Below are 25,278 nucleotides of genomic sequence, written 5' to 3' on the forward strand. Positions count from 1 at the left end.
CTGAGTCAGCAAGGGACCCCACTAGGAATCCCTCTACACCAGCACTTCCACCCCAGGATGGCCCCAGTCGCTGAGGGAGAGGGATAAAATGAGGTGGCTCAAACATCCTTCCCCCCACACACACACCCCAGCAAGGTGCAGTGGCCACTTTTGGGCCAGGGCTCTTTAGAATTTGAATTGGGAGTATTTTAACCCCGCCGCCCGCAGGGTGGGGAGTGGATCCCTCTAGTCTTGGGCCTCGCTCGGTGCTCGGCTCTCGATTGCTCGGGCCTGGCAGCAGCTGGCGTCACTCGCGAAGACTGAGGCTCTGCGCTCGAGCTGTCGGGCCTGGCTTGCACAGGCAGCGACGCGCGTTAAGCTGTTGCCTTGGGGCCTCGCGCTAGTAGGAGGGGCTGACCGCGGTGGCCCGCGCGGGGATGTCGAGGACCTCGAAGGTAGTCCTGGGCCTCTCGGTGGTGCTGACGGTGGCCACCGTGGCCGGCGTGCATCTGAAGCAGCGGCAGGATCAGCAGGTCGGTGTCACGTGACCATCTCTTCCGGGGGGCCCAGTGGCGGCGGCCTTGGCCTCTCCGGTGTCCGCATGGTTCTCGTCTCCTGGTCCTCTGTCCTCTCAGTGGCGGCGCGGCCGGGCGCCTCCACGCTTTAGCTATTGCAGCCCCAGCGGCCGCCGGCTCGGCCCTGGGTTCTGCAGCCCCAGCGGCCGCGTGCGCCCTCGAGACCCAGGCCAATCCGTCCTGGCCCGCGCCTGGGAGCCCGGCCCTCCGCGCTGAAGTTGCCTGGCTTCCGCGAACGCACGCCGGTGGGGTGGTCAACGGTTCCGTTTTCAAGTCACAGACAGCCTGCAGTGATAGAACCTTTCAGCCTCTCACTCGGGCCGCTAGAAAGTAGAAGAGGGGAACCGGCTTCCTTGGGGTGCATTCAGCAAGTTACCGGCCTCTCTTCGCTCCCCAGGCCCAAGACTGGGTCCTACTTTGTTTAAATGCTAGTAACATTTTATCCCATGATGAAGAAGGCATTCTTGCACCCGCCTTCGTGCCTTTGGCAAAGGTAATTTGGTGAGATGCTTGTATTTTTGTTTTTTTAAGGAGCTATTTGCTATGGAAACTATTCTGGGAACGACAGCGATACTAGCCTCCAACTTTTGTTTTTTTGGTACTTTTATTTATGGAAATATCCGTGACTTACTGATCAGTGGACTGACCGTCCATTCTGTGTCTTTCAGTTCATATTTTCTTACTCAAGTTGGCAAACGTTTAATGACTGATCACTGTGTGCCAGGCACCATACTAGGCACTTTGAGGAAACAAAGATAAGGAAGCACAGCGCTCCTGAGACTATAAATGATTCAAAACAGTGCAGATTGTTGTGTGTGAGAACGGGAACTAGGTCATTGGTGAACTCTTAGAGAATACCTTGGCGCAGTTGTTGGTTGAGCCTAGTTTGCCTAGGGTGAAAGTAATGAACTGGATGAATCAACGTTAAACTCATTTCTTGCATTGGACTCTGCTGTGTCCTCAATATACAGAGATGAAGAGATGACTGGTCGTTGACCTTGGTATTCACAGTCCACGGAAATCAGAGGAGAGGAAGCCTGTGATGATACAGGAACGTTAGGGAGGAAGGCACAGGATGGCTAATAATGATAGGGCATGAAAGAGATTTGGGATTAAAGTATGGGTTCTAACTGGTTAGCTTTTGGAATAGAGGCAGGAGTCTTCCTCTTCTAAGAAGGAAAAGATGGTGATCCTAAGAAAATTTGAGATGGAGTAGAGGATGGTATGTCAGATGTAGCTCGGAGGTCCGTGACCAGGGATTTTCAGAGTGTCTGGTATGGCTGGGTTAGAGTTTGGTTCTGAACCCTAGCTACACATCTGATGTTCCTGGGAAGTTTTTACAATGCAAGTGAGGCTGGGCCCTACTCCACACCTTTTAGATCAGAATCTCTTGGGGATAGGAATCCATCTTAGGTGTTTCAAAGGCAATCCAGGGAATTCTAACATGCAGGCAGGGTTGAGAACCACAGTTAGAGAATGAAAGAACAGGAAGATTTAGATATCTGGAAGTTAGAGATGAAGAACAGATTGATTAGCATAACCTGTGTTTATCTTATATGCTGTCATTTATTTTGGGCTTAATTTCTGGCAGTGGGAAAGAGTTGGTTAAATGATTGACATAGTGGATGTGTCAGAAGTTTCAAGGAAGCAAGAAATAAAATAATAACTATTGTTATTGTTTCTTGACTGTTAACTGCATACCAGGCACTGTACTAAGCACTTCAAGAACATCATCTTTAATCCTCATAGGAACTCAGCAAAACAAGTAGTACTTACATGCGGAGTCAGAGTTAGAATTGGAATAGTGAAGAGGTCTTAGTGGTTAGTAAGGTTAGTAATGGAAGTCACAAGAAGGATGCGGGAGGCAATCGGCGTAGACATTGAAACTTGGAGAAAGATAGCAAATAATGGATGGAGAACAAGATCCTAAGCATGTACTAAAGTCTCTGAAAAGGCCGGGTAGAATCTCAGAGGTAGGTGTGGAATGATTCCAGTGGCCAATGTGGGGTTTGATGGGTGGGGTGGATATGTAGTTATGTCACGGTGTCAGGAGCACAGGACAGGAAGAACTGGGGAGGGAGGAATGGAGGAGCACCTCCATTTCTTGCCAAGGATGTAGGTATCAAGAAAGTTGGCTGTCAGTTGAGTTATCGGTCCCAGGACTTAAATTTCTCTACTTCCCTGTAATAGAGAATGAAGCTCTAGGCCTGGAGGAAGCCTAGCAAGTAGGTACTTGGTTACTTTTAGATAGACATAATAATTTAAAAAACACATCCAGGCCCTGGGCCCTAGCCCCATTAATTCTACCACACAAGGCTACTGTTAAAAGCTTATTAGAGCATTTTGTGACCTGTACACTATAAAATGTTAGTTATTAGTAATGACTGGATTAATGCTTTAAAGTCTCATTTTAGGTGTCAGGTCCATGTTTTGGAGTTTTCTACCTGTCCTTGGTGCTTATCAAAGTAACTACCATTGATGGGCCTTTAGTTTTTCCTCTGGTAGTGGCACTTTTTTTTTTTTTTTCCCTTCTCTCCCTTTATGTGATTGATTAGTAATTCTGTATAATTTTTACTTTTTATATACGAGAAGAAGCTGGGTTCTTTACTTTCTTGCATGCACCTTACAGCTTGTTCAAATTTTAGTAATCTTTTTTTCTTTGATGTTTATTCAGCTAGGATAATTGCTAACAGAAAAGTAGCTCACAGACTTACTGTAGTAACTCCTTAAACTTTTAAAGAATCATACCAAACTCCTTGTAAAATTCAACATAGTAGTAGTTTCTTCTTTTTTAGTTGTTATTTTCAATCAAGTTTTCTATACTAAATGTTTATGAATTTCTTAAAATATGATAAGTAGTCATTTAAATGATGACACTACCAAATTAATTTGATGGTTTCTTTATTACATTTTCCATTTGTACGGAAAGTTAAAATAGTAATTGGGTATTTAGAATCTGAAAGTTTTAAGTGTATTTTGGTAACACTGTTATTTGGATTTGAATGGCACATGGATGGGAACCACCTGTTCAGGGTGTTACTGAAATCTGTTTCTTACCCTTTTAGAGGCTTCGTGACGGAGTGATCAGAGACATTGAGAGGCAAAATCGGAAAAAAGAAAACATTCGTCTTTTGGGAGAACAGATTATTTTGACTGAACAACTTGAAGCAGAAAGAGAGAAGACGTTATTGGCAAAGGATCTCAAAAAACATTGACTTGAAGTGAAATGTGGAATATTGATGGGACAGATAATGTTGAGTGTATATGCGTGTGAATATGTTGATGGAGAATAGCTTAGTGAGATCTTCAACCTGTTTTTGTCACTGTCCTTTTAAACTCGATCAAGTAAAAGGACAATGGGCCATATATTCTAAATTATTACTTTAAAAGTTCTTTGTATCTGAATAGAGAAATGGGCTGACACTTCTGAAGAGTCTCTTTCTGTTTGTGTAATCCTGATAGAAGCTGCTTTAAGCTTGGTGTCCAGAGTTTAGGATTGTTACAAAAAGCACTTCTGACCCTGTGAGAAAGAAGGGATGGATAGTAACATCCACTTGGGTAGTTTGATAAGTCGCCACGATGATGAAGCCACAAGAACATCTACCTCAGAAGGACTGGAGGAGGGTGAAGTGGAGGGGGAAACTCTGCTGCTTGTTGAATCCGAGGACCAGGCATCAGTGGACCTATCTCATGATCAGAGTGGGGATTCCCTTAACAGTGATGAGGGAGATGTGTCCTGGATGGAGGAGCAGCTGTCCTACTTCTGTGACAAGTGCCAAAAGTGGATACCTGCTAGTAAGGAGCTTCTCAATTCCTTTCATTTGTCAAGTCCTATGTGGTTTTTTTCCTAACTGAAAGACACATGAATGTAAACTAGACCTAAATAAAAAGATAATTATTTATTTTTAGTTTAGTTGATTAACTACAAATTTATATAAAACAGACACATTTGTACCAATAAAAATTACTATCAACCTCTATCACATTGTTAAATTTGAACATTCTTGATGGCAACCCAATAAAAATTAGAAAATTGGAAGTCCTGTGTTACTTAAAGAATTATCCAGAGTTTTGTAACAAGATCATGTTAAGAATTTGGGGCCAAATTTCTAGGCCCAGTGTAGAATTAAAGTTCGTGTTCATAAAAATTACTCTTAATATTTAACTACATGGAAAACTGCTATTGTATGCTGAAGTAAGGTCAGAATTAGCAGATTAGAAGTGTTTTGTGTGCTTCTAGAACCATTTTTGTTTTCTACTTGTTGGTCTCTGATCTGCTGGCAAGAGATATATACACACATGCTTCCCTGATAACTTCAGTCTTTCAACTCAGTTATTTCAATTGCTAGCTTCCTGGTTCTCAAGGAAGGGTATGCTTTGTCAGTCATCATGAGTCTTACCAAAACAGGATTTTTCCATTAGGCAGATACCAGTAGAGACGTATATATTAGAGACTTTCTTTGTGTAATAGAATTTCTAACTAGGTCAGAGAAATATTTATATGTACATAATTGTGAAGTGGGTCATTTTCTGGCATGTGGAAATGGTTTTGTTAAGATTCAACTAGTCATATTAATAGTTACTACTAATAGATAACTTTTTCACAGAAAACAAACCTAGAATTTATTACATATTAGGTAGTTTTTGCTTTTGAGTTGTCTCTTTCTGCTTATTAATTCAGGGTCCTGCCTGAAAATGTCAGTGGCTTTCCCTTTGTCCTTACAGGGTATATTTTAAACTGATCTTTATGATTGGAAACCTGCTAACTTTAGCCTCTGTTAAATAGAACTTTGCAGTTAGGGTGAGCTCTTAATTCACAGACAAGCCTTTTTATCCCTAGACTTAGCACATGTTAATTTCCTCTCTGGACTATGCATCTCTATAGCCTCCATGTCACTCCCACCCCCACTGTACCCCAACCCATATACGCAAGTGCCTCTCTCTCCCCCTGGCCAATTCTAGGCATCCTGTAGAACCCACTTTTTCTAGCTCTCCTATCTTCCTAATACGGGTTGGGCACCCCTTTTATATGCCTTAACATTGCCCTTGCGACACATCATGTTTCACCGCAATGGTTTTGTACCTTCCACAACATCAGCGTCACCTGGGGAACTTTAAAAAATGCAGAAACCCAGGTCCCACCTCAGCTTGATTCATTTCATGTGGGGTAGGCTGAGGCATATTAAAAACAGAAAACAACTCCCTGGGTGATTCCGGTGCACAGTGAGGATGGAGAGCCACTGTGCCGTTGTGATTACATGTGTCCTTGTCTCCCTTACAGCATTTGTAAACTACCCAGAGCAGGCAGTATGGCTGTTCTGGGTGTTGTATGCCCAGTTTCTAGCCCAGTGCCTGACAGTGGGAGCTCAGATATTTTTTGAAAGGATGTGTGAAGAGACCTATAGGAGTCAAGAATGTTAACAGCTGGAAAATCCAGTGGGAGCAATAATACATGCTTTTCCCAGTATCTTGCTCCTAGAAGTTAGGGAATCACTGATCTTGGTGGGCATACACTAGATGTTGGAAGAATAAAAATCTTTCTTCTCTGCTCCCTTCCCTGCCCCCTTCCTGCTACGGGCTGGCTAAAAACAGGAAAAACAGCATGGGAAACTTGGAAAATTTGTAAACCTTTGGGTTACCAGTGCTCTAGATAAACTTATAATATGCCTTTTTTTTTTTTCCTCCTAGGTCAGCTGAGGGAACAGCTCAGTTACCTTAAGGGTGATAATTTTTTTAGGTTTACTTGTTCCGATTGCTCAGAAGATGGTAAGGAGCAGTGTGAAAGGCTGAAACTAACATGGCAACAAGTGAGTAAAAAGCTCTTCTGTAGAATTCATAAGGTTGGTCACCCAAGGAATTTATTGGAATATCTAGAGAAAGAGGAACTTAAATTATGAGCTTTTGAGTTGTCTTGAGGGTCACTTTTTATTTCCCAATGAAAATTATATACAGAATATGTACTGAAAGGAGTTCTTGGTACTCGCTGCTAACTTAGTGAATTGGGTTTGAGATTCTTGAAAACTTCATACACACAATTTCATTTACATATAATAATGCCAAACTCAGATTTTAATTGAGAATGAGATTTACATTTTTCTGGCAGCTATTTTTGGAATAAAAAAACTTTTTAAAAATGTGAAGATCGCCACATTAGAAATAGATTTGGAAGACATAATGTGGCTGATTGCAGAACCAACATAATCTAGCTTTTCTTCATTTGAACTCACATATTTGAATATTTTTTGTTTGATGAACACTTATGTCTGCTTTTAACCATCTTCAATACTAACACCTTAATCCAACCATATAGCCTATATAATAGCTTTTTACACTCTTTGGTTGTATTTTATTGATTTTTGTTTTTATATTGTCTATAGTAGGCACAATGTATATAGTCTTTAAGTTCTAAAAAGGAATGAGTTATACATACCCAATTTTATGTTTTATTCATTCAGCAAATATTGAGTGTCTACGATGAACCATACACTGTTTTAGGCTCAGAGACTACTGTGATGAACGAGACAGCTAAGACCCCTGCCCCAACCAGCTAATGTTCTGGGCATTTATTTTAGATAATAAGCAGACAAATAAATAATTACCCACAGCACTTTTTTGCTGTGAAGGCAATAAGCAGGGTAATAAGAAAGAGATTGTAGATTATACCATGTAAGTCACTTAAAGTGTTCCTGTAAGTTGTAGTTGCTTTAGCAGCCTTAGATTTATTTTAATTATCAGTCCTTTATTAGGACATCTAATGAAATCTGTCGGTGGTTAATGGAGGGAGACTTTTTGACTTGTCTGAAAAAAATAGAAGTAGAAAATGAAGGGAAGTTTGTATTGAGGATATAGTCTTATGAATATTGTAATTGTGGTATTTTTCTCAAAGTGTACATGGGGGCTGCATGTAGACAAGGTCAGATTAATATTAATAGATTATTCTGATGTGTGCACACTTAGGCAGATTTGCGTTTGGCCTACAAGTAGCTTCTCAAAAGTTACAAAACAGAAGAGGGACAAATATATATAATTAGTTATTTTCAAGAATATGAGTTTTGGGGCCGGCCGGGTGGCTCAGGCGGTTGGAGCTCCGTGCTCCTAACTGAAGGCTGCCGGTTCGATTCCCACATGGGCCAGTGGGCTCTCAACCACAAGGTTGCCAGTTCGATTTCCTGCAAGGGATGGTGGGCAGCGCCCCCTGCAACTAATGATTGAGCACGGCACCTTGGGTTGAGCTGCCACTGAGCTCCTCCATGGCTCAGTTGGTTGGAGCGCATCCTCTCAACCACAAGGTTGCTGGTTCGACTCCCGCAAGGGATGGTGGGCTGTGCCCCCTACAACTAGCAACAGCAACTGGACTTGGAGCTGATCTGCGCCCTCCACAACTAAGACTGAAAGGACAATAACTTGAAGCTGAACAACACCCTCCACAACTAAGATTGAAAGGACAACAACTTGGAAAGAATCCTGGAAAAATACACACTGTTCCTCAATAAAGTCCTGTTCCCCTTCCTCAATTAAAAAAAAAAAAAGGAACTTGAGTTTTCTGTGGAGGTTCTTTTTAAAAGAAAAACTGGCTTTTGATTGTATTGCTCAGAATATATAATATTGGTTCAAGTTGCACATTTAATTAGACTAACATCACTTGATAAAAGTATCTTTAAAAAAAAATTTTTTTTTTTTTTAAATTGAGGAATACTGGGGAAGAGTGTGTTTTACCAGGATGCATCAGCTCCTAGTCAAGTTGTTGTCCTTCAGTCTAGTTGTGGAGGGCGCAGCTCAGCTCCAAGTCCAGTCGCCATTTTCAATCTTAGTTGCAAGCTGCGCAGCCCACCATTCCATGCAGGAATTGAAGCAGCAGCCTTGTTAAGAGCTTGCGCTCTAGCCAAGTGAGCCATCCAGATGCCCCACCGGCAGCTCAGTGGGAGCTCATTGTCTTCCATCTAGTTGTGGAGGGCGTAGCTCACTGGCCCATATGGGAATTGAACCGGCAGCCCTGTTGTTAAGACCTGGCGCTCTAATCAACTGAGCCATCCAGCTGCCCCTGAAAGTTATTTTTTACTTCCAAAAGACACATTGGTGGTAGATAATACTGGTATGTTGAAGTGATAACTTAGATCAGACATATCTGGTTCTTGGCAAACTACTGACCACTGTTTCTAGTTCCATCTTAAAAAACCCAGTCTCTCATGGAAGAGCTGAAAGAATGAAATGCAAGAGAAACTTTTATCATGTGGTTAGGAAGGATAGTGTATATTTTACATTCTTGTCCTGGACAATCATTCTTAGTTTGCAAGTAAAGAAAGATACCATGATAACTCTTCAGTAGATACTTGTGAAGTGCCTACTGTCACTGTGCCAGCCCTGAGGTAGGCCCTAGGGATACACTGGTTCACAAGGCTGGCCTGTTACTGATGAGCTTGGTCTGATAGTGTGAGAGCAGAAAACTAAACTGGAATTCATTCTTTTAGATTACAAATTCTAGGAGAGGATTTATGTATTGAGTTTGTAGTTTCCTCAGTAAGTATTGTGATAATAGGTAAAGTTATGTTCAAGTAAATATGTGGATTTTAACTTTTAAAGTCATGAAATGTTTCAAACATAAATTCATAAAAAGTACCAGAAATAAATTGACACTTATATATCCACCACTGAGATTAACTGAATACATGTTTCTGAGGTACTCGAGGAGTCTGAGAGTGGGCAGAAGTTCATTCTTTCCTTAAAGTATTTCTTGAACAATAACTTTTTAAAATTGTGGTAATATATACACAACATAAAAGTTTACCATTTTAACCATTTTTAAACATACAATTCAGTGACGTGAAATATAGTCACATTGTTTGGCAACCATCGCCACGCCACCATCCATTTCCAGTACTTTCTTACTTTCCCAGACTGAAACTACATACCCATTAAACAATAACTCCCCCATGAACAATAACTTTAAAGGAAGATACTTGTTGACTGATGTAGACCTAATGCAAAAATAAGTGGAAGAATTTGAAAAATCTATTCACGGGTTAATTATTAGACCATTAGCAAGTTTTACAAGTTTTAGGATGGGGGAAATTGAAACTCAATTAGTGGAAGCATCAGAATTACTTGAGTCATAGGTCTTCCCATGGGACCATTGGAGAATTAGTGCTGTGGACCCAAATGTCAGAGGCATGAATTGCTCTTTACTAGATTTTCTACAGCTTCAAGATACTCCTTATGGAAATAATTATTTAAGGATTCTTTTCTTAGGTTCTCTGTCACCCTTTCAATTTCAATGACCCAAAATTAATCATTATTTTTATTAGGTTGAAAACATGGTTTTGAATAGCTTGTATTACATAAAATTACATAATTACAAAATTACATATAGATGCAAAGAGAAATGTGTGAAAGGACACTGAAAATGTTAAAAGTGATTATTTCTTAATGGTGGATTAAAGTGATTTTTACATCCTTCTTTGCTCTTTTCTCTATTATTGAAGTCTTCTACAATGAGCATGTGTTATTTATATTTCTGGAAAATACTTCCCCATTCGGGGCCATGATTCTGTTACCTATAAAATAACCAGGTTGGACTAGATGAGGAATTTTCACATGGAGCTCTGGGGAGTGTGTTGGAGCCATCTGAGAATGGGCTGAGCAGCCCTGCCTGCTGCTTTCATATAAAGAATGGTTTCCACAGCTGAAAATGTTTAAATACCGAGTAGGTGATGTCTCACATAATTTTCAGTTCTGCAATTCTGAGAGTCATTTATTTCTGCCCTCTAAAGAGCTTAGAAAAATATATATACAGGGGCGATTTTCAAAATATTTAATAAAGGTTAGCACTGTCAGTCAGAAGATGCTGGCTGGAGTAGGCACCTGGAGGCCTCCTGATGGGCAATATTTAACACTATTTAATGCTGCGTTGCGTAGGATGGATGGGGGTATTTTACTTAGGACAGTGGTTATTATAATCAGTTCAACCACACATCAGCCCTGCACATGTAACATGTAAAAAACAACTGCATATAATTAATTGCACTAGTGATATTGTTCTGAGAGCAAAAAGGAAAGTAAAATTCTATTCTGAGAGTATTCCAAGATACTATCCTTCCTTTTCCCCCTCCATTCCCCTGCTTTATACCCGGAACATAAAACAACAAATGTTTCCCCCTAAAGATCAGCACTCTTAATCATGCCTTTCTCCCAGCCCTTGTTTCGTTTGTGTTTCAGGTTGTCATGTTGGCAATGTACAACTTGTCTCTGGAAGGAAGTGGACGTCAAGGTTATTTCAGGTGGAAAGAGGATATCTGCGCTTTTATTGAGAAACATTGGACTTTTTTACTAGGGAATAGGTAAACGTGATTTTTACAAATCTTATACTTGAACAAAGATGTAAAGAGCAAAGTATATAAGATTTGAGATAGCCTAATGCAGCCCTCTAGGGAATTAGACCATGCATTTACTTGTGGCAAGTACAGAGAATTTTGTAATCCAGAAAATGTTACTTGTTTTAAGTTTAAAAACTTGTTTATGAAAAATCAGAGTGGAAATGTATATTATTAAAGGTTTCTATACTTCACTCATCTTCCAGAAAAGCTGTTAGCTTCTCCTGAGCATGAAGAGTTTTGTAAAATGTTAAAAGATAGTTTGATTAAATGATGCTGTTTAGTAAGTGGATGAGTAACTGTTTATTTTGAGGAGATAGCATTATTATGTCCTTTTAAAATCAGTGCCTTGTAGGAGATCAGAAGAAAAATAATGGCAGTTATCTGCTGCACTTATTTAAATTGCTTTTCATTAATAGAGCCTTATATTATTAGTATTTGTTTTTATTAACTGGGAGGGAGAAACTGTTTTATACTTTTGGGTATTACAGTGCTTAGCAAAATCTAGGTACATTGATATACATGGCTTATTCATTCATTCCTCTTTTCATGATAATGCTTTGATTTTGCTGCTGAGTGCACTTCTCCTTGGTGGCTGCTTTGGTCCATCAGACTTAGGGATGCCAGCGCACAGACATTGAGACCATATGTTTTAATTAAAGGCCCATGTGGATCTAATAAGATCTTTATTGCTATTTAGGGATTACTCAGTTTGCAACTGCATTGGTGAATTCTATTTGAGATTCTGATTGTTAATTGCCATCTGAAGTCCTCTGTGAGATTCATAAATCTTGCATATTGGGTGAGTGTAGACAAAAAGTCACAGCTCTGCTAATGTTGCTGAGAAATCAGGAAGGGCATTTGAAAGGAGGGGCAACCTTCTAAAGGCTTGCTGTGAGGAAAAAATAGAATAGATTCAGTACATTTTTACAAAAGGAATTATTTTTGTTCTTGAGTGTTTTGGTGGTACTAAGAAAAGAATTGACAGAGTAACTGGTTCCTTTTCTTAAAGAAAGGAAATCTGTTGTTTTAGTTTAATGATTTAGCACTATTTGTGGAACTTAATATGCCCCATTTATAAGGGACAAGAAAGGGAAAAAAACTGATAAAATTAGATCTTGGAATGTTTTCATGATCTTTCAGTGCTGTTCTGTTAAATGGATTGTCTTCTGGAAGAGATTAGATTTAAATTGCCTGTTTTTGAGGATATTGCCTATTTTAACAGAAGTTGTTCGTTTTCATTTCTTCATTTCTAGAGCCTGTTCTGAGAGGGATCAGCTAAAGCTTTTCTCTTTTTAATACTTCTACTGAAAGACATTAATTACTCTCCAGCTGTTATGTATGTAGTTTAATCATTAAATTAGTGCTTTTGGCCATATTAGTGTATCACATGGATTATCATTTACTTATTTAAATCAGGCACTTAAAAAAATACATTGACTTTAAAAAGAAACTTCACACCACCTTGGTAAGCGAAAAACTCATATCATTTGCCATAAATAGAATGAAACTATAAAGATAAAGGCACTAAAAATAAAACACTATTAAGTTGTAGCTGGATCCCATGGCCTGTAAAGGCAATCTGAGGCCCTCTTTCTTGATCAAAAAGGGAGGCTACATGTGTTAGTGAGAATTTCAAGCCACAAACTTTATCCTTGATCTAACCAGAAGGAGTGAAAGAGAATTAAAAATTACTCTGTAATTCCTTGTCATTCATTTTCCAGCCTAGTGCTAACCTTCACGTTGGGAACTCTGCTTTAAACATCAGTGATTGGAAAGTCACCCGAAACCGCTCACCTGATGTGGTCACTGCACACTCAGATGTTTCTATGTGTGAATGTAGACAGAATCAATCCTGCACTCTAGAGAAGCAGACTGCGAGAGCATTTACAGTCAAACTTTTGTCATAGCTACTAAAGATTTTAATTCTGCTACCCATAGAACATACTTTAAATTCTTAACAATAATAACCATTTCTCATTTGCCATAGAAGCTAAGAGAATAGTATACTGTGTAATGAAGTTCTAAATTTGAATACATTTTTTTCAGATAGTTACAGGTTTTGCTTTATGCCTTTAATTTTTTTATTAAAGTTTAAATGTGTAAAGGATTAGTTAGGGCAAACCTAAATAACGTTATGCACCTCCTGTAGAAACAAAAAGTATACAAAGCATTATTAATTACTACAGTTTAATTGCCATTGTATATGTGATCATTCAGTTTGCTTTCAGAAGCCTAGCCTTGAATTCTTCCAGAAGGGATAACTTTGATTAGAGAAGAATACTTTATTTTTTTAATCCCTCCACCCCCCCCCACCCCCCCCCCCACCCCCCGCTTTCCTCTTCCCTCCGCCCCCCCATCTCTGAGTCAGGCCGCTGTTCTCAGTCTGGTTGTGGTGGACGCAGCTCACTGACCCATGTTGATATTATGAGCATTGTGCTCTACCCAGCTGAGCCAGTCCTCGCCGGCCACTGGCTGGCTGCTCACTGCAGCTCATGGCAACTCATGCCAGCTGCCACCCGTTCACGGCAGCACACGATAGCTTACGCCAGCCGCTCCCGGCAGCCCAGCTCCAGGTGGAGCCATTGTTCTCAATCTTAGCTGTAGGGGGCACAGCTCGCTGGCCCAAGTGGGAATCGAACTGACGACCTCGGCATTAGGAGCACGGCGCTCCAACCACGTGAGCCACCCAGCTGCCCAGAACACTTTATTACCATATTGGAATACTTTTTTATATTACCATATTTCTTTGATTTTAAGATGCACAATATTTCATATATTGACTTCTCTGACACCTGGATATATCTTACCTGTGATGCTGTGTCAAAATTTGAAAGTATTCTTATACTTAAAATCACGTATATTAAAGTCAGTAGATCCTATATTTGATGAACTATGATACAGCACATTCATAGTATTTAAAATTCCAAAAATTATATAATGAGGATTCTGGGAAGATGGGAGAATAGGCACCAGAAATCTGTCTCCCCACCTGGATAACAATTGCAGTTGCAGAATGTGCCTTATGTAAGTTCTTTGGATTTCTGGAGTCTGTTGAAGGCTTACAACTTCCAGCAGAAGGTTTGGACAGTAAATTGCTGTTAATTTCAGTCAATTTCAACTCTTAGCACTTTAGCTTCTGCCCATCCCACACCTTTCAGCCTGGGGTCAGGTAGCAATGCGCATGTTCTTAGAGCAGCTTGCACACAGCTTATGGGAACCAGGGTGGACAAAAAAGACCCTGTCCTTCAAATGTTAAGATCTGTTCTGATTGCTGCTTCTGATCACAGAGGTGCAGACAAAGAAGTGGGCAGCCATTTTTGTTGCATTTTCCCCATTGTTGCAGGCCCCTCTGGCTGAATCAACTTTAAGGGGATTTAACAGTCTGGCATCTTCCACTCCCCCCTTCATGTTTTTCTTTGTTCTCGTTTTTGGAGTCAGACAATGAAGACTGAAACATTGAGAAGCAGCTACATATACAGGGGAAATTACAAAGTCACCACACATGCTCAGGGGAAGGTGCAGGCTCAAAAATGATCTGAGACCTTAAGTTTATACAACTCAGGTTGATCTGTGGCACAAGGAGACAGCTTTCAATGATCAAAAAACTAAAACCAATAAACTCTAGATAAGGAAGAGAATCTAATTTCCAGACTTACTACATTATTAAATTCAAATGTCCAATTTTCAACAAAGAAATAGCAAAGTATGGCCCATCCAAAGGAAAAAAAATTAACCAACAGAAATACCGTTCCTGAAAAAGACCTAATAGTGGATCTACTAGACAAAGACTTTAAAACAACTGTCTTAAAGATACTGAAAGAACTAAAGGAAGATGTAGAGAAAGTCAAGAAAATGATGTATGAACAAAATAGAAATATTAATAAAGAGAAAACCTAAAAAGAAACCGAGAATAAATTCTGGAGCTGGAAACTACAATAACTGCAAAGAAGAATTCACCGGAGAGATTCAAAGGCAGATTTGAGCAGGCAGAAGAAAGATTCATTTAACTTAAGGCTAGAACAGTGGGAATTATCGGATCTGAGGAACAGAAAAAAGATCAAAGAGAACAAAGCCTAGGGGACTTGTGGGATACCACTTGCTGGACTAACACACACACTGAATGAGAAAGCAAGTGGAATGGCTTCCTCCTTGGTCGTATCCTTTGGGCAAGAGGAGGGGGCTTGGAAAGGTTAGAAAAAATTAAGAGTCAGCGAGAAGTACTCTTGGACCAAAATGTTGCTCCTGGAAGCTAATGTGTCATTTGTCCCATCTCAGATAGTGCCTGTGCCTTTTGGTTGGGGGGCGGGAGGGGTGAGGGGGGGAAGGGCAGGTTTCTAGTACATCTTTGTTCCTAAGAATGCTTTTTCTTTTGCCTCCCTAGAAATATTTTCCAACTGTTAGACCATCTTATTAAAGACTTTTTTTAGGATTTCTGGTAATTGACTTATGCTTTCAAGGTAGAAATGGGACAGTTGTCTTTAAAAGAATTTTCAACAGGAAACTGAACAATTGACATTTTACATCTCATTTAAAAATTTTGTTACATATACTCTTGTGTAGTTATTTTGAAATGATCACTTTTCTTTTTTGCCTGTTAGTTATTCCCCCAAGGTTCTACTCTGTTTGTGGAACTTACTATATAGTTTTATTCCCACTCAACTAGGTGATGGCCAATGGGCGCAGACTGAGATGCATCCGACACCTTGGGTAAAATGAACAATTTACCATGGGTAATCAGTCTCCTGTTTGCTTTCTTGAGAGCTATATTTAATTCACATATAAAATCAACTCAAGTTAATTAAAATTAGCTTGTAGAACTCTGTAATCATGATGATTGTGATGAGATATGTTTTATGAGCTTTGTTTGAATTATTTCATTTAATCTCCACAGCAACCTTGAGAGGTAAGTTCTATGATTCTGATTTTAAAGGTGAAGAGACTGAGGCAGCTAAAAAGGTGGTAGAGCCAGGATTTGAAGCCAGACAGACTTCAGAGCCTCCCTCTTGACTCTCATGCTCTGTTCCTTCAAAGATTGGAGGTTCCGTAGCATATCATGGGCTAGGAGTCCTAGAGTATACATAGAGTGTATTTTCTTTATAATGATAGAATTGAAAAGCCAATAATTTTTAAATTTTTGGACTCTCCAGGAAAAAGACTTCGACCTGGTGGAGCACAGTAGCAGGTTGCCTCAGCGTGGGAAGTCCTATGTACTTCCGTTCAGGTGCTCAAGAATTCGGAGAACCAGGATGGTGGAAACTTGTTCACAACAAGCCCCCGACAATGAAACCTGAAGGAGAGAAGTTGTCTGTCTCTACTTTGAAAGCAAAAGGTACTGTTGTGAGAACAGTACAAGAGGTGCTAGTGTGACCGAGTCCGAGCATGTGTGAGTTTAGGAGACAATGCTGCTTACCAGGCACGGCTTACCTGCCTCGAACGACTCTGCTTTGCAATTTTATTACTACACTTTTTGTATGCCGTAAATAAACATTATATAAAAAATATTTGATAATTTTCTAATCAGATCACCAGCTTTATAAATTTCCTTTGATAGCTGAAATGTTCTCTATTTTCAATCTGATTTTGTTTCTAAACTTTGTATTATGGGAAATTTTAAACATATGCAAATGTGAAGAGAGTAATATAATGAATCCCCATGTACCTTTCACCTCACTTCAGCACTTACCTGCTGGCAATCTCATTTTATGTAGACCCCGGGTACTTTCCCCCAACCTCCATTCATCCCCACCTTTGGATTATTTAGAAGCAAATCCTAGGCATCAACATTGCATTCTTAAATATTTTAGTATGTATCTCTAAGTGATAAGGACTCTTTCTTTTTTGTAGTCTAATTATAACGCCATTTTCACACTTAAAAAAATTAATAGCTCTTTAATGGTAACAACATATTGATCTGATTTTTTAATCCAAAAAGGTTTTAATGAGCTTTTAAATTTTTTAAAATATTGGGAAAAAAATAAAATAAGATCGAAGGGTATAATGTCTGGAAGTGGCTCCTCTGCACCCTCCTGTGCTTTCATTTTCACTCCCCAGAGTAACTGCTGTTGTCTCTTGTGAATGCATTTAGAAATCGTCTCTGCACATTTAAGCATTTTCTTTTTAAAACAACCGTAAATGGACTCATACTATAATACTTGTTCTCTACCCCCCACCACCACCGCTTACCAATATACCTTGAATATCCTTCCATAGTAGTACATGTAGATGTACCCTATTTTCTTTTGTTTCATTGCATTCCATCAAATGGCTATATGATAATTTATTAAACCCCTGTTGATGGGCATTTTGGTTTTTTCTACCTTTTGTTATTATTTAAACAATATTATAATTGTACAGGTGTGTATATGTGCAGCTTTTGAAAGATACATTCCTGGAAACAGGTTGCTGTATCAAAAGGCATATTTATTCAAAACTTTAATCAGTGTTGCCAAATTAACCTCCAGAAAGTTGTAATAAAATTTATGTCCTACTAAAAAGGCATCAAGATGTCCATTTCTCCATATGCTTGCTGAGCATTATCAAACTTTTAATGTTTACTGATTCCAGTAGATGAAAGATAGTATCTAATTGCTTAAATTTGTATTGTAATTTCTTGTTTCTTGTTAAGAGTTATCTAAGTCCTAGTTTAGGGCATTCATTGAACATTTCTCTATTTTGAACGTGGTAGTAGATTCACAATAATAAATTAGCAAGAGACACTAAAGTTGAATGGTTTTTTAAAAATTTAGATATTTATTTCTTTTCTAGCAGCTTCAAAACCAACGTTAGACCCCATCATTACTGTTGAGGGACTTAGAAAACGGGCAAGTCGCAATCCTGTGGAATCCGCCATGGAATTAAAAGAGAAAAGGTCTCGTACTCAGGAAGCGAAAGACATTAGAAGAGCCCAGAAGGAAGCAGCTGGCTTTCTTGACAGGAGCACTTCTTCGACCCCTGTAAAATTCATAAGCCGAGGCCGCAGGCCTGACGTGATTCTAGAAAAAGGAGAAGTAATTGACTTTTCATCCTTGAGCTCTTCTGATCGCACTCCTTTGACCAGCCCATCTCCTTCTCCATCTCTGGATTTCTCTGCCCCCGGGACCCCCGCCTCTCACTCAGCCACCCCCAGCTTGCTTTCAGAAGCAGATCTGATTCCAGATGTGATGCCACCACAAGCCTTGTTTCACGGTAAGACTTACCTTTCTTGGGTCTTTTATTTTATGTATGGCACATGATATAAAAGTGTATGTTTTCACCTGGGTGGTGTGCTCTGCATTTCTTCTTTCCTGTTTTATTCTCTGCACAGATGATGATGAGATGGAAGGCGATGGAGTCATAGACCCAGGGATGGAGTACGTTCCGCCCCCTGCTGGGTCAGCAGCTTCTGGGACAGTGGTCGGGGGCAGAAAGAAGGTCAGAGCACCTGAACAGATAAAGCAGGAGGTAGAGAGTGAGGAGGAAAAACCTGACAGGATGGACATTGACAGCGAAGACACAGATTCTAACACATCTTTGCAAACAAGGGCTCGAGAAAAGAGGAAGCCACAGCTGGAGAAGGACAGGAAACCTAAAGGGGCCAAGTATACTCCTATGAGCATCTATGAGGAGAAGCTGCTCCTGAAGAGGCTAGAAGCTTGTCCCAGTGCTGTTGCCATGACACCAGAAGCTCGGAGACTGAAGCGTAAACTGATTGTCAGACAAGCAAAGAGGGATAGGGGATTACCACTTTTTGACTTGGATCAAGTTGTTAATGCTGCTCTTCTGTTAGTTGATGGGATATATGGAGCCAAAGAAGGAGTAGTTTCCCAGCTTCCTGTTGGCCAAGCCACGTACAGAACCACCTGTCAGGACTTCAGAATCCTTGACCGATACCAGGTGAGTTAGCACACACTCTCACACTCTGGGGGGTAGGAGTGGAAGTGGGGCAGGCAGCACCACAGAGAGGACATAGTTGTGCTATGGCTTTTAAAATCATGATTGATTTGGGGAGATAGAAGAAAACAGCGAGAGAGAAAAATACCAAAATTGCTGGACTTTATTTTTTGAAATTGTTCAATGTGAATACCCCTTAATACATCTGGCTTTTTTCCCCTTTGGGCATTCAAGGCAGAACCTAGGCATTTTCATTGTGTCTCTTAGTCCCTGAGGGTAGCTGTACATGGTTTATATCACAGCTTTGATTGACAGTTGTGTTGAGGACGTAATGTACCAGACCCTGTGTTGAGCAGGATCTGAAGACATGTAAACATCTGAGTGGTTAGGAGACGGCATGGAGAAGAGCAGCCACGGGATCAGTGTGGTGTCTGAGGTGCTTGAGGTTATTCAGTGGAACCCAAGTCTAAGTGCGCTCCAGGAATGATGAGTTCCACTTGAGACTGCCAGAACACACCTTCACACAGCAGGAATGAGAGGTCTTGTTTCCCTGTATCTTTGCTAGCACTTGCTCTTAACCAGCCTTCAGCTAGTTTAGCTGATGGCTATAAAGTGAAATCTTGTTTTTGATTTACGTTTCTTTGATTACAGGTGAGGTTAAACGCTTTTCATGTTTCCTAGTTGTTTCTCTGTGAATTGCCTATTTGGATTCTTTGCACATTTATCTTGTTTTTCTTTGGAAACTAGTGGGCTCTTGTCCTGATTGCCATTGTTCTGATATTATTCAGTCAGTGATGCACCATATCATTGTGCTCAGCATTTGGTGTGTAGGCCCTTTCAATTTGAAAATCTCCTTGAGTTCTAGATAGTCTTTTTAATTTCCTATCTTCTGTTTTTCTCTAGCCTGTCTTTTTAGAGCACTGCTATTATTTGGATATTGGACCTTCAAGACCACGGGTTAGCAACCTTTTTCTGTAAGGGGTCAGATAGTAAATAGTTTCTTCTTTGCAGGCCACACGGTCTCAACTATAGGTTGCAACTATTCAATGCTACTGTTGTAGTGTGAGAGTAGCACGGATAAGACATAATGAATGGACTTGGCTGTGCTCCAATAGAACTTTATTTACTAAGCCAGGCTGGATTTGGCATATGGGCTATAGTTTGCTGATGACCCCGACTCCAGATGGATCCCATTAATTTTCTTTTTTTTCCTATTTTTCCATCTTTCCTTTCCTGGGAAATAGTAACCTCCCTGTCTGCATCTTAGGAGGCATGCAAGAGGGGCCAGGAGCCGACCATTTAGCTGGTAAACTTCCACTGAGTTACCCTGTTTTCAGGACTGTACTTCCACTGTTGGCTGTGTCAGGTGCCCCTCTCTCCAGAATCTCTCTTTTGAGCCTCTCCAGGGAATCTAGTCTTCTACCATAGAAGGAGAGATCATTTCTGGATGTGTGCAGTGGGGGCTTTAACCTCTTAATTAGTCAACTTTGGCAGGACCTGGTGCCTCCAATTGCTGTACTTTCCTGAGACTCTAGTGTGTAAGTCACACTGCTGCTGGCCTGTCTTCACTGCTGCCTTAGGTTTTGGCTCTCTGGTCTGTCATTTGCCACTCATTCATATGCTTTCGTTGTTGTCATCTGTTCACCTGTTCTTTGTTCTTGTCTTTTTAATCTCTATGTTTTATTTTTTTAATTATGAAATGTGTCATACTCATAGAAGAACGCATAGAACATATGGGTATAGGATAGAGATTAATAAAATAAATGCCTGTGCTTCTAGCTCCTAGGTTAAGAAACAGCATTACAAACACCTGAGAAGTCCTTCGGTGCACTGTCTGCTCCCCCCAGAGGGAGCCATTCTCTGACTTTTAGTGTTAATCATTCCTCAGCTTTTTTAATGTCTATATTCCTCAACAATATACTTTTAGTTTTTTTAAAAAATGAAGTAGGAGGCACAAATCTAGCTGTGTAAGGAAATTGCCTCTTAGATGAAGGTTTCCAGGAGAAATTAAGCTAAACAGTCTTTGTGGGTCATTGTTGTAGATTGAATTGTGTCCCCCAAAAGGATATATTGAAGTCCTAACCCCTGGTACTCATGAATGTGACCTTATTTGGAAATAGGCCCCTTGCAGATATAATTAGTTAAGACGAGGTCATACTGGAATAGGGTGGGCCCTTAATGCAATATGGCCAGCGTTCTTGTAAGAAGAGAAGAGACATAGAGACAGACACACAGGGAGAATGTCATGTGATAACTGAGGTAGAGCGATGCTTCTGCAAGCCAAGGAAGACCAACGATTGTCGGTATCACCAGAAGCCAAGAGAAAGGCCTGGCACAGATTCTCCCCCAGAGCATTCAGAGAGAGGATGTCCCTGCTGACACCTTGCTTTCTGATGTCTAGCCTCCAGAACTGTGAGAGGGTATGTTTCTGTTGTTTTAAGTCACTTAGTTTGTGGAATGTTGATACAGCAGCCCCAGGAAACTGATACAGTCATGTTCTGGCTGTAGCTTCTATGAGCTGCTCCTGGAGAAGTCAGTGGTCAAGGTCATTAGGAAGTCCTGGGAGACATAAGGCCCACCACTGTCTGAGCATCAGGCAGGGCTGCAGCGTATACCAGGGAATGTGGCAGAAGTCTGAACCGGAGGAGTGGGGTTCTCTGTATTTCTTGCCTTTGGTCTGACTTTCTTCCCTCCAGCTTGTCAGAGGTCACAGCAGTTATTTATGGGGTGAATGTCCTCAGCCTATCCAGGGAACGAACATGGAGGGAGTACATTCTCAGTGCATGGTGAAACCAAGCGGGGCACAGATGAGATTCTGGGTTGCAACTTCTTAGAGTTAAAAGTCGGTCTGGTGGTGACAAGGACTTACGATGAAAGCCTCAGTATGTCTATCCCTTGAGTCACACTTGTCACTCTACTGGCTTCCCTTTGTGTGTGATACTCAATGGTTCCAGGGTCACCCCTCACTGGAGATTCATTTGCCCCTCCTCTGTGTTGAATCTCCTGTTTCTTGTGTCCCATCTTTACCTTTTTGTAGGTTTAGTCTCTGTTTTAGTAGAACACATCCTTAGTGGCTTCCTGAGGAAAGCTGCCTGGGAAGTAAAATTTGAGACCTTCCATGTCTGAAAGGGCCTTGAACTTAAGCCAGAATTCCAGATGGGCATTTGGTAGAGCTGAGAGCCAATTTAACAACAGTATTGGAAACAAGTAGACAATGGAGCAGTGCTTTCAGATTCTGAGGGAAAATGAAGTTGAACCTGAAATTTTATACACGGCCCCATTATCTAGGTGAGTCCTCTGCTGAAGAGCCCTAATGTTTCTTCCTTGAGGTCTTTCCTCTTGTCAGAGTCCCCATAAAGGAGTGTTTGTGTCTCAGAACCCTGGTTGCCACGTGGGGGAAGGATGGTCTTAGCCTTTAGCTTGTATGGTACTCACACCTCAGCCATGTGAGCTACCCTGTCCAGAGCCCTGGTTACACCTCCTCTAGAGATCAGACCTCCAGACTGATCCTGTGGGGAGGGCAGCCACTTGGCAGCAGGGAGCTGAGGTGGGTTCAGGGATTTTATTGCTGGGTGCACAGCTTTTACTTGTCTTAGTGAGCATGTGCCCCTAGGCTGTGAAATTCACAAGTGCTTCTCAGTTTGTCCTCCCCAGTTAGGGAGACAGGATGGCCAGAGGGAGCTGCAGTCGGGTATTCCCTTTCCACAGGTTGATTAGGCTTGATAAAACCCCAGTGTGCTCACTTTGGCGATACATGATACAAATATTGGAACGATACGGAGATTAGCATGACCCCTGTGCAAGGATGGTGTGCAAATTTGTGAAGCCTTCCATATTTTTAAGGCATTATGCTAAGTGAAATAAGTCAGAGAAAGACAAATACTGCATGATCTCACTTATATGTGGAACTGAAAAAAAAAAACCTTATAGAAAAAGAAATCAGACTTGTGGTTACCAGTGGCAGAGGGTGGCGGAGGGGGAATTGGAGGCAGGTGGTCGGTCAAAAAAGGTACAAACTTCCAGTTATAAGATAAATAAGTACTGGAGATGTAATTAATGTACAACATGATGACTATAGCTAACTGTCATGCAGGGTGTCATGCGGGGTCTCCGGTCCTGCTCCCCACATAACGCAGGACATGGTGAGGCCAAAAAGGAACACCCACAGAGTCATAGATAGGGGAGTCATACCACTATATTCTTGCTGGTGGCTGGGTTGGAGACACAGGAAGCAGGAGCCACATGATCCGCAATCTGCCGTCCGCTTCCCTGCCAACCAGCCTCACTTGCTAGCTGCAATCTGCCATGCTAACTGCAATCTGCGCTTGCCAGCACCATCTTCTTGCTAGCCCAATTTTTGCTAGCGTAGCCACAGCAGTTATATTAGTGGCCAATGGCTCACTGGTTACAGCTGACAGCCAACTAGCCACAGTTGATGGCCATCCAATCACAGTTGATGGCCATTTACTATCTGAGCCAGCACCTTTCCACGTGAGGCCGAGAGCTTGGAAACTGCACTCTTGGCTCTGTCCCCACACTCCACCCCTACAGGGTCTTGCCTCACAATCTACGCGACAAGTGTCTTCCGCGAGGGGCCCTGTGCGAGGAGCCTGGAGGTGAATGCAATATCCTGGACATAGCCAGGGTTTCTCAGGGCACCACCAGTCCTTCTGGACACAGCCAGACTTCCTGGGATTCTTAGGGTATCACCAGTCTCTCCGGGCACAGCCAGGGTCTCTCAGGGCACTGCCACTCTCTCTGGGCACAGCCAGACTTCCTGGGTCTGAGCTCAACCAGACTTCCTGGACTCAGCCAGGGCACTCAGGGCACTCCCACTCTCTCTGGGCACAGCCAGGGTTCTCAGTGCACTGCTAGTCTTTCTCACATATTCTCCACGGCAGCTGGTCGAGACAGAAAAGCAAACATCCGCCAGTTCCACTACATGGTGGTACGTTCCCAAGCTAACAGTCAAACGGTCCATTAAATTAGGGATGGAGTCCATTCCCCATAGTCCACAGTCATTCGCCAGGGCAGTGCATTAGCCTCGCAATGTGTGCCGTCTCCGCAGGGCTCCAATTCCTCCCCAACCTGGGGGTGAGGGCCTCAGGGAGCACTTCCCAACCCACAGGGCCACAATGACCTTTGCTTTCTCCGGTCTATGCTGGTTGGGGAACTGTCCACGTCTTCCCACCCCTCAACGGGGATCCAGCTCTCCGGCAGCTGCTCCTCCTAGTCTTCCTGAGACTGAGTGTTCATACACACAAACCGTTCCACCGCCCTCTGGAGAGCTTTGGCCAGCACCATATCCAGCTCACTGCGCCATGTGTCATTCAGGGTGTCATGCGGGGTCTCTGGTCCCACTCCCCACATGAGAACGCAGGACATGGTGAGGCCAAAAAGGAACACCCACAGAGCCACAGATAGGGGAGTCATACCACTATAGTCTCACTGGCAGCTGGGTTGGAGACACAGGAAACAGGAGCCACACGATCCGCAACCTGCCGTCCACTTCTCTCTGCCAACCAACGTCACTTGCTAGCTGCAATCTGCTGTGCTAACTGCAATCTGCACTTGCCAGCCACCATCTTCTTGCTAGCCCAATTTTTGCTAGTGTAGCCACAGCAGTTATATTAGTGGCCAGTGGCTCACTGGTTACAGCTGATGGCCAACTAGCCACAGCTGATGGCCATTTACTACCTGAGCCAGCACCTTTCCACGTGAGGCCGAGAGCCTGGAAACTGCACTCCTGGCTCTGTCCCCACACTAACACTGCTGTAAGATGTAAAGGAAAGTTGTTAACAAGAGTAAATCTTAAGAGTTCTCATCACCAGGAGAAAATTTTTTTTCTTTTCTTCTTATTGTAGATCTATATGAAAAAATGGATGTTAGCTGGACCTATTGTGGTAATCATTTCATAATAAATGTATATCAAACCATCATGCTGTATGCACATTAATCTTATGCAGCGATGTATGTCAGTTGTTTCTCAATAAAACCAGGGGAGAAATGTTTGTTTGTTTTTTGTTTTTTTTTTGTTTTTTTTTTTTAGAAATGTTTTTAATAAACTACTTATTAAAAACCCAATAGGTTAGTCTCTGGCAAAATTGTTTCTCTTGAGGCAGGCCTTATTAAGAAAAACAGAATACACTGTGCTCTGTTGTATTTCAAAATGGGTACTTCCCCCTCCTCTTGCTGGAAGCATGAGGGGATTTTTCTTTGATCCTTACTGTGAAAACCTGGTAGAGCTCCTGGAAGTAAAACTCACAAAAATGTGTCATGTTCTGGACCTGCCCAGACCCCGAGATTTTTCTCCGATTTGTCTGCACTGAGCCTCCAGCGATTTGTCAATTGCAGTTTGGATTTTTCTACCTGGCATTTGTTCCCAGAGCTTTCTGTTCATGGATTTCTGCTCTGATAAGTTGTGATTCTCTGTATCTGCCTGTTCATCTTTCCAATTTTGGGGGCAGCAGTTTGCCCTATAACCT

The 25,278-nt window shown here is 41.6% G+C and overlaps 2 protein-coding genes and 1 non-coding gene across 4 annotated transcripts in view; all 3 read left to right on the forward strand.

The window, feature by feature from the left end:
• Positions 1–307: 307 nt before the first annotated feature.
• Positions 308–4,593, forward strand: PET117 (PET117 cytochrome c oxidase chaperone). Its single transcript, XM_019710722.3, has 2 exons — positions 308–512; positions 3,620–4,593. The coding sequence occupies exons 1-2, from the start codon at positions 417–419 to the stop codon at positions 3,767–3,769; spliced, it is 246 nt and encodes an 81-aa protein (XP_019566281.1). The 5' UTR covers positions 308–416; the 3' UTR covers positions 3,770–4,593.
• KAT14 (lysine acetyltransferase 14) overlaps positions 4,091–25,278 on the forward strand; it is a 40,923-nt gene continuing 19,735 nt past the window's right edge. The window contains exons 1-6 of one of the 2 annotated variants that reach the window (XM_019710719.3): positions 4,091–4,349; positions 6,243–6,361; positions 10,767–10,888; positions 16,072–16,253; positions 17,690–18,109; positions 18,228–18,796. In XM_019710719.3, the coding sequence (XP_019566278.2) occupies positions 4,091–4,349; positions 6,243–6,361; positions 10,767–10,888; positions 16,072–16,253; positions 17,690–18,109; positions 18,228–18,796 (1,671 nt within the window). The remainder of the gene's footprint in view (positions 4,350–6,242; positions 6,362–10,766; positions 10,889–16,071; positions 16,254–17,689; positions 18,110–18,227; positions 18,797–25,278) is intronic. The other variant, XM_019710721.3, reaches the window with a different exon arrangement.
• Positions 22,529–22,633, forward strand: LOC141568339 (U6 spliceosomal RNA). Its single transcript, XR_012491488.2, has one exon. It is a non-coding gene; the product is annotated as a U6 spliceosomal RNA (small nuclear RNA).

Source organism: Rhinolophus sinicus, chromosome 13 (genome assembly GCF_057876585.1).
Source record: "Rhinolophus sinicus isolate RSI-liver-muscle chromosome 13, RSI-T2T, whole genome shotgun sequence".
Lineage (NCBI taxonomy): Eukaryota > Metazoa > Chordata > Mammalia > Chiroptera > Rhinolophidae > Rhinolophus > Rhinolophus sinicus.